This window comes from Oncorhynchus kisutch, linkage group LG21, assembly GCF_002021735.2.
Source record: "Oncorhynchus kisutch isolate 150728-3 linkage group LG21, Okis_V2, whole genome shotgun sequence".
NCBI classification, from domain to species: domain Eukaryota; kingdom Metazoa; phylum Chordata; class Actinopteri; order Salmoniformes; family Salmonidae; genus Oncorhynchus; species Oncorhynchus kisutch.
The window spans coordinates 38,654,767-38,669,751 of record NC_034194.2 but is presented as its reverse complement, the minus strand read 5'-3'; the positions used below and the strand labels follow the sequence as shown (position 1 = coordinate 38,669,751).

The 14,985-nt window shown below is 45.8% G+C and overlaps 2 protein-coding genes across 5 annotated transcripts in view; one reads left to right on the top strand and one right to left on the bottom strand.

Moving 5' to 3' along the window:
* Window positions 1-10,023, top strand: part of aven (apoptosis, caspase activation inhibitor) — a 53,384-nt gene extending 43,361 nt beyond the window's left edge. The window contains exons 3-6 of one of the 2 annotated variants that reach the window (XM_031800950.1): window positions 6,002-6,072; window positions 7,691-7,786; window positions 8,324-8,627; window positions 9,316-10,023. In XM_031800950.1, coding sequence (XP_031656810.1) covers window positions 6,002-6,072; window positions 7,691-7,786; window positions 8,324-8,627; window positions 9,316-9,491 — 647 coding nt within the window. In that variant the 3' untranslated portion in view covers window positions 9,492-10,023. Of the gene's footprint in view, window positions 1-6,001; window positions 6,073-7,690; window positions 7,787-8,323; window positions 8,628-9,312 lie in introns of both variants that reach the window. The other variant, XM_031800948.1, reaches the window with a different exon arrangement.
* LOC109880797 (ryanodine receptor 3) overlaps window positions 9,893-14,985 on the bottom strand; it is a 284,327-nt gene continuing 279,234 nt past the window's right edge. For all 3 annotated transcript variants that reach the window (XM_031800945.1, XM_031800946.1, XM_031800947.1), the window contains 4 exons: window positions 13,745-13,809; window positions 13,288-13,388; window positions 13,068-13,119; window positions 9,893-12,214 (listed from right to left, as the gene is read on the bottom strand). In XM_031800945.1, coding sequence (XP_031656805.1) covers window positions 12,119-12,214; window positions 13,068-13,119; window positions 13,288-13,388; window positions 13,745-13,809 — 314 coding nt within the window. In that variant the 3' untranslated portion in view covers window positions 9,893-12,118. The remainder of the gene's footprint in view (window positions 12,215-13,067; window positions 13,120-13,287; window positions 13,389-13,744; window positions 13,810-14,985) is intronic.

Genomic DNA, 14,985 nt, shown 5'->3' with positions numbered 1-14,985 from the left:
ACTTTAAGGCCGCTCATCATGTACAGCCGTGGCCAAAGGTTTTGAGAATGACACAAATATTAATTTTCACACAGTTTGCTGCTTCAGTGTCTTTAGATATTTTTGTCAGATGTTACTATGGAATACTGAAGTATAATTCCAAGCATTTCATAAGTGTCAAAGGCTTTTATTGACAATTACATGAAGTTGATGCAAAGAGTCAATATTTGCAGTGTTGACCCTTCTTTTTCAAGACCTCTGCAATCCACCCTGGCATGCTGTCAATTAACTTCTGGGCCACATCCTGACTGATGGCAGCCCATTCTTGCATAATCAATGCTTGGAGTTTGTCAGAATTTGTGGGGTTTTGTTTGTTCACCCGCTTCTTGAGGATTCACCACAAGTTCTCAATGGGATTAAGGTCTGGGGAGTTTCCTGGCCAGGGACCCAAAATATCAATGTTGTGTTCCCCGAGCCACTTAGTTATCACTTTTGCCTTATGGCAAGGTGCTCCATCATGCTGGAAAAGGCATTGTTCGTCACCAAACTGTTCCTGGATGGTTGGGAGAAGTTGCTCTCAGATGATGTGTTGGTACCATTCTTTATTCATGGCTGTTTTCTTAGGCAAAATTGTGAGTAGTGAGCCCACTCCCTTGGCTGAGAAGCAACTGTTACTGTAATTGAATTATGCCAATGTGCTTTCATTAATTGAAAACCCTTAATCTATTTTATGAGAATTTGTAAGATTCTTGTTTGCATAAAATAGATGGAGACCAGTCTTTTTAATAATAGGTAACACAATTTATTCTCGGAGCGCGCTGCCACTTGACCACAAGCAACAGTTTCTATACAGATCATGACGTCATTTCATTGCTTTAACAGAATCCCCTCCTCTCGACCGGGACAGAGTGAGGTGAAAAGTTCATTCTAACTTACTAACACACTCCCAGATAACTTTTGACCCCTCAACATTATCGATCACCACTGAGCTAAAAAAAAACAGAGCTCAGTTCCGTAGGTTCAACCATAGGCTAACGACCTTATCTGTTTTCACAGTCCACAACCCATTAGTTTCTTCCTAGTTGAAATGGTGTTCATTAACTTTAATTACTTCTTGTCCGTGTCTCACAATCCCTTCTTATGAACTCATATTGTTAATCAGATATAATAAAACAGAGTATAAGTTTTACTTAGTTACAGTTCCATTTAAAATGATTTGTTCAGTCATTTAATCATAATTTTACCAACAGCAACCCCACACATAAATGGTCTCAGGATGCTTTACTGTTGGCATGACGCAGGTCTGATGGTAGCGCTCACCTTGTCTTCTCCGGACAAGCTCTTTTCCAGATGCCCCCAACAATCGGAAAGGGGATTCATCAGAGAAAATGACTTTACCCCAGTCCTCAGCAGTCCAATCCCTGTACCTTTTGCAGAATATCAGTCTGTCCCTGATGTTTTTCCTGGGGAGATGTGGTTTCTTTGCCCTTCTTGACACCAGGCCGTCCTTCAAAAGTCTTTGCCTCACTGTGCGTGCAGATGCACTCACACCTGCCTGCTGCCATTCCTGAGCAAGCTCTGTACTGGTTGTGCCCCGATCCCGCAGCTGAATACATTTTAGGAGATGGTCCTGGCGCTTGCTGGACTTTCATGGGCGCCGTGAAGCCTTCTTCACAAATTTGAACCGCTCGCCTTGAAGTTCTTGATGTTCCGATAAATGGTTGATTTTACTGGCAGCAATATCCTTGCCTGTGAAGCCCTTTTTGTGCAAAGCAATGATGATGGTACTTGTTTCCTCGCAGGTAACTGTGGTTGACAGAGCATCACCCTCCTTTTGAAGCTTCCAGTCTGTTATTAGAACTCAATCAGCATGACAGATTGATCTCCAGCCTTGTCCTCGTCAACACTCACACCTGTGTTAACGAGAGAATCACTGACATGATGTCAGCTGGTCTTTTTGTGGCAGGGCTGAAAGGCAATGGAAATGTTTTTTTGGGATTCGTTTTTTTTGCATGGCAAAGAGGGACTTTGAAAATAATCTGATCACTCTTCATAACATTCTGGAGTATAAGCAAATTGCCATCATGCAGACTTTGTGAAAATTAATATTTGTGATTCTCAAAACTTTTGGCCACGACTGTACCTTGGTTATAATAATGTACTCTGCTGTGCATACTATGCACTTGAATCCTACTGTTTACAATATGATACAGTTTATGACATTGCCTTTGATATGCCTGCTCATCTGAAACAGATTTCCCACAACTGACAGGAACTGATCGATGCTTTGTCCGTGTAATGCTGAGACATCTGAGACAAACTCAGGGTAGATGAGAAAGAGGACTCGTTTGGATGAAGCAAGGCGACGTGTCATGGATGTCTCCCCTCTCTGGAACTCTGACAGCACTCCGTCTCATCACCTTGGCAGCTGTTGCCATGGTTCTGTCGGCTGCGGTATCGCCGAGTGAGCCTGAGAACAACCTAGATGGCCACACAGATCAGGTTGACACTGGTCTACCTGTGAGGTTCTGAAGCGTCTTTATCATCAATGTGTCATGACATTACATTATTAATGCATATATCACCTCAGTCAATGTGCCTTGTTGACATAGAGACAAACTCTGCTGTCCTCCTCTCTTGACCCTGGGTTCCTGTGGTGCAGAGAACATTCAGCAGCTTCTGCCTCACCAACACCAACTGTTGTTGCCAGGAAACCCTGGCTGAACGACTGTTTGAATAGAGGGTTAGGGAGAGAAGCTGTGACTGAAAGACAACATTACATGACCAAAAGTATGTGGACACCTGCTTGTTGAAAATCTCATTCCAAAATCATAGGCATTAATATGGAGTTGGTCCCCCTTTGCTGCTATAAAAGCCTCCACTCTTCTGGGAAAGCTTTCCCCTAGATGTTGGAACATTGCTGCGGGGACTTGCTTCCGTTCAGCCACGAGCATTAGTGAGGTTGGACACTGATGTTGGGCGATTTGGCCTGGCTCTCAGTCAGCATTCCAATTCACCCCAAAGGTGTTCGATGGGGTTGAGGTCAGGGCTTTATGCAGGCCAGTCAAGTTCTTCCACACCGATATCGAAAAGAAAAAAAACATTTCTGCCAGTTGGTGAAGCGTGATTCATCACTCCAGAGTACACATTTCCAATGATCCAGAGTCCAATGGCGGCAAGCTTTACACCACTCCAGCCAACACTTGGCATTGCACATGGTGATCTTAGGCTTGTGTGCGGCTGCTCGGCCTTTGAAACCCATTTCAGGAAGCTCCCAACAAACAGTTTTTGTGCTGACGTTGCCTCCAGAGGCAGTTTGGAACTCGGTAGTGAGTGTTGCAACTGAAGACAGACAATTGTTTTCACGCTACGCGCTTCAGCACTCGGTAGTCCCGTTCTGTGAGCTTGTGTGGCCTTCCACTTCGCGGCTGAGCCGTTGTTGCTCCTCGACGTTTCCACTTCACTGTAACAGCACTTACAGTTGACCGGGGCAGCTCTGGCAGTGCAGAAATTTGACGAACTGAATTGTTGGAAAGGTGGCATCCTGTGACGGTGCCATGTTGAAAGTCACCACTTTTCATTGCGGCCATAGCACTGCCAATGTTTGTCTATGGAGTTTGCATGGCTGTGTGCTCAGTAACAGGTTCCAGACACTTGTAGAATCTATACCAAGGTGCATTGAAGCGGTTCAGGTTTGTGGTGACCCAACGCCCTATTAAGATGCTTTATGTTGGTGTTTCCTTTATTTTGGCAGTTACCTGTATTTGTTCTTTGTTTCTGATGCCCCTCAGTGGAAAGGGAACTCAGTGGAAAGGGAACTCAGTGGAAAGGGAACTCAGTGGAAAGGGAACTCAGTGGAAAGGGAACTCAGTGGAGGAACTCAGGGAAAGGAACTCAGTGGAAGGGAACTCAGTGGAAGGGAACTCAGTGGAAAGGGAACTCAGTGGAACTACATGAGTTCTGAAGTGCTTATTATAGAACTGCCAGTGAAAGGAATCAATAGTCTGCTTTCATAAGACTTTCTATGATACACTGTCTTACTGCATAACCAACCTGGTTTGGTGACCCCTAGTGACTGACTGACTGGTGACCCCTAGTGACTGACTGACTGGTGACCCCTAGTGACTGACTGACTGGTGACCCCTAGTGACTGACTGACTGACTGGTGACCTCTAGTGACTGACTGACTGGTGACCCCTAGTGACTGACTGACTGGTGACCCCTAGTGACTGACTGACTGGTGACCCCTAGTGACTGACTGACTGGTGACCCCTAGTGACTGACTGACTGGTGACCCCTAGTGACTGACTGACTGGTGACCCCTAGTGACTGACTGACTGACTGGTGACCCCTAGTGACTGACTGACTGACTGGTGACCCCTAGTGACTGACTGACTGACTGGTGACCCCTAGTGACTGACTGACTGACTGGTGACCCCTAGTGACTGACTGACTGACTGGTGACCCCTAGTGACTGACTGACTGACTGGTGACCCCTAGTGACTGACTGACTGACTGGTGACCCCTAGTGACTGACTGACTGGTGACCCCTAGTGACTGACTGACTGGTGACCCCTAGTGACTGACTGACTGGTGACCCCTAGTGACTGACTGACTGACTGGTGACCCCTAGTGACTGACTGACCCCTAGTGACTGACTGACCCCTAGTGACTGACTGACTGGTGACCCCTAGTGACTGACTGACTGGTGACCCCTAGTGACTGACTGACTGGTGACCCCTAGTGACTGACTGACTGGTGACCCCTAGTGACTGACTGACTGGTGACCCCTAGTGACTGACTGACTGGTGACCCCTAGTGACTGACTGACTGGTGACCCCTAGTGACTGACTGGTGACTGACTGGTGACCCCTAGTGACTGACTGACTGGTGACCCCTAGTGACTGACTGGTGCCTGACTGGTGACCCCTAGTGACTGACTGACTGGTGACCCCTAGTGACTGACTGACTGGTGACCCCTAGTGACTGACTGACTGGTGACCCCTAGTGACTGACTGACTGGTGACCCCTAGTGACTGACTGACTGGTGACCCCTAGTGACTGACTGGTGACCCCTAGTGACTGACTGACTGGTGACCCCTAGTGACTGACTGACTGGTGACCCCTAGTGACTGACTGACTGGTGACCCCTAGTGACTGACTGACTGGTGACCCCTAGTGACTGCCTGACTGGTGACCCCTAGTGACTGACTGACTGGTGACCCCTAGTGACTGACTGACTGGTGACCCCTAGTGACTGACTGACTGGTGACCCCTAGTGACTGCTTGACTGGTGACCCCGACTGACTGACTGACTGGTGACCCCGACTGACTGACTGACTGGTGACCCCTAGTGACTGACTGACTGGTGACCCTGACTGACTGACTGGTGACCCTGACTGACTGACTGGTTGCCCCGACTGACTGACTGACTGACTGGTGACCCCGACTGACTGACTGACTGACTGGTGACTGACTGTTTGGTGACCCCTAGTGACTGACTGTTTGGTGATCCATAGTGACTGACTGTTTGGGGATTCCTAGTGACTGACTGTTTGGTGACCCCTAGTGACTGACTGTTTGGTGACCCCTAGTGACTGACTGTTTGGTGACCCCTAGTGACTGACTGTTTGGTGACCCCTAGTGACTGACTGTTTGGTGACCCCTAGTGACTGACTGTTTGGTGACCCCTAGTGACTGACTAACTGGTGACCCCTAGTGACTGACTAACTGGTGACCCCTAGTGACTGACTAACTGGTGACCCCTAGTGACTGACTGTTTGGTGACCCCTAGTGACTGGCTGTTCAGTGATACCATAATAAGAGGTTTGCATGCTAATATTTGTATCATATGTTAATATGTAACTTAATTAAATAAACTGTATGACATGAATATATGAAATAATTCATAAATAAGTGAAGTATGTATTTAATAGATAAACAGATCTGTCTAGTATCATTCTGAGCAACTCACAGCAGTAGCCTGGTTTCAGAATCTTTTCTCTCTCTCTCTCGTTCTCAGGGGACTCCTTCACTCAATTCCGCTTTTCTGAGGAGAAGGAGTGGGATATTGACTCATTGGCAGCCAATCAGGTAAATATGCTATTGCCTTTCATCTGTTCCTGTTAAAGTTGTTTCCAGTATAGCTCTGTCTGTCTCTGTCTGTCCGACCGACCGTCCGTCTGACCGACTGAGCAGGGTAGCCTAGTGGTTAGAGCGTTGGACTAGTAACCGAAATGTTGCAAGTTCAAATCCCCGAGCTGACAAGGTACAAATCTGTCGTTCTGCCCCTGAACAGGCAGTTAACCCACTGTTCCCAGGCCGTCATTGAAAATAAGAATTTGTTCTTAACTGACTTGCCTAGTAAAATTAAATTGTTTTCAATAAGATCTTGTTGCCAATAGTGTTTATCTGTCTTCAGACAGTGGTTAGGTAGTGGCTAGGGTGTTGTTTTGGTACTAGTCTATTTTGTCCCAGGAGTTGATCAGTGCTCTCTCTTCCTCCGCCCCCTTCCTCAACACTCCGCCCCCTTCCTTCACCCGCCCCCCTTCTACCTCTTCCCTCCTCCTTCTACCCCTCCCCTCCTCCTCCTACCCCTTTCCCTCCTCCTTCTACCCCTTCCCCTCCTCCTTCTACCCCTTCCCCTCCTCCTTCTACCCCTTCTTCTCCTCCCTTCTACCCCTTCCCCTCCTCCCTTCTACCCCTTCCCCTCCTCCCTTCTACCCCTTCCCCTCCTCCCTTCTACCCCTTCCCCTCCTCCCTTCTACCTCTAACCCTCCTCCTTCTTCCCCTCCTCCTTCTACCCTTCCCCTCCTCCTTCTACCCTTTCCCTCCTCCTTCTACCCTTCCCTTCCTCCTTCTACCCTTCCCTCCTCCTTCTACCCTTCCTCCTCCTTCTACCCCTCCCTTCCTCCTCTACCCCTCCCCTCCTCCTTCTACCCCTCCCCTCCTCCTTCTACCCCTTTCCCTCCTCCTTCTACCCTTCCCTCCTCCTTCTACCCTTCCCTCCTCCTTCTACCCCTAACCCTCTTCCTTCTACCCCTAACCCTCTTCCTTCTACCCCTAACCCTCTTCCTTCTCACCCCTAACCCTCTCCTTCTACCCCCTTCCCCTCCTCCTTCTACCCCCTTCCCCTCCTCCTTCTTCCCCTCCTCCCTCTACCCCTAACCCTCCTCCCTCTACCCCTTCTTCCCCTCCTCCTTCTACCCCTTCTTCCCCTCCTCCTTCTACCCCTAACCCTCCTCCCTCTACCCTTCTTCCCATCCTCCTTCTACCCCTTTCTTCCCATCCTCCTTCTACCCTTCTTCCCATCCTCCTTCTACCCCTTCTTCCCCTCCTCCTTCTACCCCTTCTTCCCCTCCTCCTTCTACCCCTTCCCCTCCTCCTTCTTCCCCTCCTCCCTCTACCCCTAACCCTCCTCCCTCTACCCCTTCTTCCCCCTCCTCCTTCTACCCCTAACCCTCCTCCCTCTACCCCTTCTTCCCATCCTCCTTCTACCCCTTCTTCCCCTCCTCCTTCTACCCCTTCTTCCCCTCCTCCTTCTACCCCTTCTTCCCCTCCTCCTTCTACCCCTTCTTCCCCTCCTCCTTCTACCCCTTCTTCCCCTCCTCCTTCTACCCCTTCTTCCCCTCCTCCTTCTACCTCTTCTTCCCCTCCTCCTTCTACCCCTTCCCCTCCTTCCACCCCTCTCTTTCCCTCTCCCCACATCTAGTTTTCAGCAGTGTTTGTGGACCTCCCAGCCCTGGCCCAGTCTCTACAAGAGCTGCCTCTCCACCAGAGACTGAACCTGGAGGCTGAACTAGTCCAGGTAGGTACTGATGCCTCCTCACCACAGACTGAACTAGTCCAGGTAGGTACTGATGCCTCTCCACCAGAGACTGAACCTGGAGGCTGAACTAGTCCAGGTAGGTACTGATGCCTCTCCACCACAGACTGAACTAGTCCAGGTAGGTACTGATGCCTCTCCACCACAGACTGAACTAGTCCAGGTAGGTACTGATGCCTCTCCACCACAGACTGAACTAGTCCAGGTAGGTACTGATGCCTCCTCACCACAGACTGAACCTGGAGGATGAACTAGTCCAGGTAGGTACTGATGCCTCTCCACCACAGACTGAACTAGTCCTAATGCAGAACCTTTTTGCTCCATTGGGTTTGGTATTGGGCATCTACACCTCTTTAGGCGTCTAGACTAGAGTATTCAGAAGTGTTGTAATATTACCATATGGAAACCTGTTGAATTCTTTCTGTTTTCAGAGTGTTCCCAGAAAGTCATTGTCTAAGTATTGGTAGTGTATTTGGGTTGAATCCAGATGTATTATCTAATCCTATTGTTATATATCAGGTGACCTCTCCGGTGGAGCTACCCACTATGACCATGGCACCCAAACAGAACTCTGTAGCGCTGGGTCTGTTTAAGCCTCCTGTCCCAGGAGTCCCAGCACCTCAGAAAGGCCTTAGTCCAAGCCTGGGTGTTTCCTGTGCCGTGAACACAGCCCCAGGCGCTGTTCCTCTGGGCTCCTCAGCTGCCAAGACCCCTGTGGTGGATGACATGGATAAGGATTTGGACCAGCTGCTCAGTCTACAGAGCTCAGACTCAGAACCTTCACTGTCCCAAACTGGCAGGCTTGTTGAGGTTCCAAATAAATGTGAGTACCCATAACATTTTTGTTCTGTTCTGCAATCTTGTAATTAGATTATACACGGTTGCAGACTATTCAGTGTGGAAAAAATAACTTGTTGCTACAACAACCCATCACCCAGGACGTGCTGCCTGTCCCAGACCTGCTGTTTTCAACTCTCTAAAGACAGCAGGAGCGGTAGAGATACTCTGAGTGATCGGCTATGAAAAGCCAACTGACATTTACTCCTGAGGTGCTGACCTGTTGCACCCTCTACAACCACTGTGATTATTATTATTTGACCCTGCTGGTCATCTATGAACATTTGAACATCTTGGCCATGTTCTGTTACAATCTCCACCCGGCACAGCCAGAAGAGGACAGACCACCCCTCATAGCCTGGTTCGTCTCTAGGTTTCTTCCTAGTTTCTGGCCTTTCTAGGGAGTTTTTCCTAGCCACCGTGCTTCTACACCTGCATTGCTTGCTGTTTGGGGTTTTAGGCTGGGTTTCTGTACAGCACTTTGAGATATCAGCTGATGTACGAAGGGCTATATAAATACATTTGATTAGATCACTTAACAGTAACCTAAATAAAGGTATTAATAATTTGCTAGGAACATACAGAGAAACAATATGGAAAATTGTTGGTTTGTCCTCTATATCTGTGTGAGTACTAGGGAGAGTGCAACTTTCTGTGTTTTCTTTTTTCAGCAGCAGTAGAGGAGAGGGAGGAGCTTGTTCCAGAGGAGGAGCTTAAGAAGCAGGAGACACAGCAGGCCAAGGAGGAGATTCAGAAGGAGGAGGTGGCTGTACCTCCCAAGGCAGTGGTAGCAAAGGAGGTGGTGACAGAGGAGGACCTGGAAGACTGGCTGGACAGCATGATCTCCTAACCCCTGAACTCTAACCTTTGACCCTGTCTGACCTAGGAGAAGGACCGTCCAGTCCCCCTCAGCCCTACATCATATTCTAATCCACCACAGTCAAGACATGGAACACTGTTTATATAACAGCAGATTCATTAATAACCTTTTCATAAGATTGACTTTGGATGAATGCATTGTTGGGAGTTCTTTCCCTCCCATTTGACTGATTCACATCAAGTCCCATGTGTTCTCCATCCTACCCTGGATGGCTGTAGCAGCAGAGCTCTGTGAGCTGTTCCGGATATCCTATTCCTTGTCAGACAGGGAAAGGGGCTCACACACAGACAGACACATTTTCCCCTCTGAAAGGTTTCTGTAATTGGATCGATGTTGTGAGCTAGTTGACAGCCCATGGAATACAGACATGGTTTATTGCATTGGTTAATTTATTTCCACCCCCCCCTCTTTCCTTCTCAAAAAGAAATGCAGGTTTCCCAAAGCTACTACATATAAATGGCCATACAATAGCAGGTCACTGTTCAATAAATTCTGAATTATGTTTTTTCTTCAGCGTGTAATTTCTACTATGGAAAGAAAGGTGTACAGGCAGACAATGGACACTGTAGTTTGGGAACAAATCCAAACTGAGCAACAATTACACAATGGATATCTAGATATATTTGTTTTCTTCTAAAAAGCTATCCCTACTGTAGCTAGGTAATTCTAATCCACAACCTAGAGCACAAAGGGTGTCAAGTTCTCATTTTAAGGCACATTGGCACTTTATAAACACCTATAATGGGCTCAAGACTGACCCTTGAGGGACCTCTTTTTTAAATTCCTCATCTCACCAAGCTAATTAGATTCAGACCCAAGTTCAATAAAAGGTAGAATTAGGTCTAATTTAATTTCTAGTCAAGTTTCATCATTATCACCACCACAATTCACATTGTAGCGTTTTGGTTCTCAGGTAATATCTTGTGTTTTGGTTAATATCTTGGGTATTAATCTCATGGCTTGTACATTCAATCACTCCTCAAGCTGTAACCCTACATATATCAATGTCTCCACTCTACCACACAACACACATTGTGCAACAGTTTTGGGGGGTAAGCAAGTGAAAAGGGTAATGTGTCATCATAACAAATCAAATGAATTTAACCATTTGCGTTCCAAGAGCAAACAAGGTGTCGACGTGACCCATCTTCACAATGAAAATTCAAACACCAAGTCCAGTCATCGTCTTCATCAACCTCAGTCTCTCCTCAGTAGTGGCTGGCCAGTTCATTAGGTGATACTGTATGATGGATACAATGGCTGCAGAAGAGCTAAGTGGAGCTAGATTTCATGTTCCATTAAGGTTCAAGTGAGTTAGTCTTTACCAGATAGTGTTGTAGGGTAGCTGGGTGGTGTCCTCTCTACCCAGATAGTGTTGTAGGGTAGCTGGGTGGTGTCCTCTCTACCCATATAGTGTTGTAGGGTAGCTGGGTGGTGTCCTCTACCCAGATAGTGTTGTAGGGTAGCTGGGTGGTGTCCTCTCTACCCAGATAGTGTTGTAGGGTAGCTGGGTGGTGTCCTCTACCCAGATAGTGTTGTAGGGTAGCTGGGTGGTGTCCTCTACCCAGATAGTGTTGTAGGGTAGCTGGGTGGTGTTCTGGTGTCCTCTACCCAGATAGTGTTGTAGGGTAGTGTTCTGATGTCCTCTCTACCCAGATAGTGTTGTAGGGTAGTGTTCTGGTGTCCTCTCTACCCAAATAGTGTTGTAGGGTAGTGTTCTGGTGTCCTCTCTACCCAGATAGTGTTGTAGGGTAGTGTTCTGGTGTCCTCTCTACCCAGATAGTGTTGTAGGGTAGTGTTCTGGTGTCCTCTCTACCCAGATAGTGTTGTAGGGTAGTGTTCTGGTGTCCTCTCTACCCAGATAGTGTTGTAGGGTAGTGTTCTGGTGTCCTCTCTACCCAGATAGTGTTGTGGGGTAGTGTTCTGGTGTCCTCTATCCATTAAATGTTGTTGAAGTGATGGAAGAAGGCTGTCTCAGATAGGATGTAGGGTTTGTGAGTAGACTTGTCTCTCAAATACAGACAGTGTTGTATTACGGTAAATGGGAAGTGTCCTCTCTACACAGGTAGGGTAGCTAGCTAATGTAGTTTTAGGTGTTCTCTCTCTCAAGGTAGGGTTGGAGAGTAGCTGGGTAGTGTTAGCTGTCCTCTCTACACAGGTAGGGTAGCTAGCTAATGCAGTTTTAGGTGTTCTCTCTCAAGGTAGGGTTGGAGAGTAGCTGGGTAGTGTTAGCTGTCCTCTACACAGGTAGGGTAGCTAGCTAATGCAGTTTTAGGTGTTCTCTCTCAAGGTAGGGTTGGAGAGTAGCTGGGTAGTGTTAGCTGTCCTCTACACAGGTAGGGTAGCTAGCTAATGCAGTTTTAGGTGTTCTCTCTCAAGGTAGGGTTGGAGAGTAGCTGGGTAGTGTTAGCTGTCCTCTCTACACAGGTAGGGTAGCTAGCTAATGCAGTTTTAGGTGTTCTCTCTCAAGGTAGGGTTGGAGAGTAGCTGGGTAGTGTTAGCTGTCCTCTACACAGGTAGGGTAGCTAGCTAATGCAGTTTTAGGTGTTCTCTCAAGGTAAGGTTGGAGAGTAGCTGGGTAGTGTTAGCTGTCCTCTCTACCCAAGCAGGTCCTCATACTGCTTCCTGAAACAGTCCCCAGCAGGGAAGAAGTCCCAGCATCTCTCCTGGTACATCTTCCACACATACGACTCCTGTTGAAGGACAGGGAAATACACAGTAGTTAAAATGGTTTTAGGAGTGAAAAGGTGTTTCAACTAGAAAAGGTCATTTTACATTAAATCAAATTGTGTAGTGTGTTAAAGTCAAATGGCAGCAATATTACCATTTTGAAATTCACATGACATTCAAAATGCGTGGCATCGTTGGCGGTTTAGGGAGCGATTTGCATTTTTCTGTTCAAGTTTACAAACTATAATTTCAAGTTGATCAAAGTTTCATATATTCAACTTCTTGGATGCATTCAGATTCAGTTTAAAAAATCTGATTCAAAACCAGAGACAACATCCTGGTACTTTGCAAGGTAGAGAAGAACAGAGACTCAACCGCTTTGGAAAAACAGAAGCTTTTGCTAGATTCCGAAGCCAAAGTGGCATTTATTGTCTTCCTATGAATTGGTCTCTAGCGTTTAAACTGTTATAAGCTATTAGGGCTATATCCCATTCCTGGAAGCTTAGACTCTATCAAACATGGACATGTCTAGACATTGAACCAATGTGGAATAGATGTTAAATTGACGTCTCTGCCCAATGGGTCTAAGAAGTTGAATATATGAAACTTTGATAAACCTCAAATTAATGCAACATCTACCATATTGAAACAGAATATTACATTGAAATTGAATTTCAAAAATGTATGGGATTTATTCATTCAATTCAGTTTTTAAAATCATGAAATACAACAATTTATGAATTCAATGTGTGCATTACAAATTGTTAGATATTAAATACAATTTCTGTTGGTACTGAAACCACTCCATAGTTCTATTCTAGTGCTAGAGTTTCAGACGTGTGTTCATATGACAAAGAGAAGTGTTGTTGTACATACCTGACCAGTGTGTTCAGTCTCGTCCTTGTTGATGAGGTACATCAGGAAGAAGCTGCACAGGAAGAAAAGCCGTGTGGCCAAATATTAACTCAGGCTTTCATCCAGAGCATCACTGGTAAAGTTAAGTACATCTAATTAAATTCAAACGAGAGCCTTTAATGGAGCATCTCTGGTCGTATGTGCTTGAACAACATCCTCGTGTCAGTCAGTATGTACTCACAGGTAGTTGGCCAGGTTGTGTTCTTGTAAGGTGTGGGTCTCAAAGCCGTGGGGTGTCGTGTCAAAGTAGTCGTTTCCAATTCCACAGATGAAGCATTTAGTCTACAGTAAGATGATAGAATGTGTTTACCCAATCAGATACACTCCCCTAACATATTGCATTTATTCAAGAAGATGCTTATTCCTAACATTGATCCTATATTATTTTTTATTTAACTAGGCAAGTAAGTTTAGAACAAAATCTTATTTACAATTACGGCCAAACCCTCCCCTAACCCGGACGACTTGGACAATTGTGCGCCGCCCTATGGGACTCCCAATCACGGCCGGTTGTGATACAGCCCGGGATCGAACCAGGTTCTGTAGTGACGCCTCTAGCACTGAGATACAGTGCCGTAGACCAGTGCACCACTTGGGAGCCCAGAAAATGTTCTAGGTGAGACCAGGTGAACTCTTACCTCCATATCCTCCTTCACCTGCTCCTGCTGGTCTCTCAGTTCCCCAAACGCATCAATAATCAAACCTGGAGTATTGAACAAGACAGCATTTTAACCTCTTAAACACGGTAAAGTCCTCTCAGCTGCTGTTCTGAACACCGGGGGCCATACGTATCATAAGTTTCAGAGTAGGAGTGCTGATTTAGGATCACACCAGGTAAGATTACATGATCCTAGACCTCACCCCAAAGAGCCTGGTATTTAGTTGAATGTTTATTTATTCTAGTGTTTACGTGGCAGCTAAAAGCTGAATTGTGTGTAAAAACATCAAGAACTTCAAGAAAACGAATGTGATACAGTATCAAAGTTCCGTAGTAACATATCAAAGTTCCGTAGTAACATACCAAAGTTCCTTAGTAACATACCAAAGTTCCGTAGTAACATATCAAAGTTCCATAGTAACATATCAAAGTTCCGTAGTAACATATCAAAGTTCCGTAGTAACATATCAAAGTTCCGTAGTAACATATCAAAGTTCCGTAGTAACATACCAAAGTTCCTTAGTAACATACCAAAGTTCCGTAGTAACATATCAAAGTTCCATAGTAACATATCAAAGTTCCGTAGTAACATATCAAAGTTCCGTAGTAACATATCAAAGTTCCGTAGTAACATATCAAAGTTCCATAGTAACATATCAAAGTTCCGTAGTAACATATCAAAGTTCCGTAGTAACATATCAAAGTTCCGTAGTAACATATCAAAGTTCCGTAGTAACATATCAAAGTTCCGTAGTAACATATCAAAGTTCCATAGTAACATATCAAAGTTCCGTAGTAACATACCAAAGTTCCTTAGTAACATACCAAAGTTCCGTAGTAACATATCAAAGTTCCGTAGTAACATATCAAAGTTCCGTAGTAACATACCAAAGTTCCATAGTAACATACCAAAGTTCCATAGTAACATACCAAAGTTCCTTAGTAACATACCAAAGTTCCTTAGTAACATACCAAAGTTCCGTAGTAACATATCAAAGTTCCGTAGTAACATAGCAAAGTTCCGTAGTAACATACCAGAGTTCCATAGTAACATACCAAAGTTCCTTAGTAACATACCAAAGTTCCATAGTAACATACCAAAGTTCCATAGTAACATACCAAAGTTCCTTAGTAACATACCAAAGTTCCTTAGTAACATACCAAAGTTCCGTAGTAACATATCAAAGTTCCGTAGTAACATATCAAAGTTCCGTAGTAACA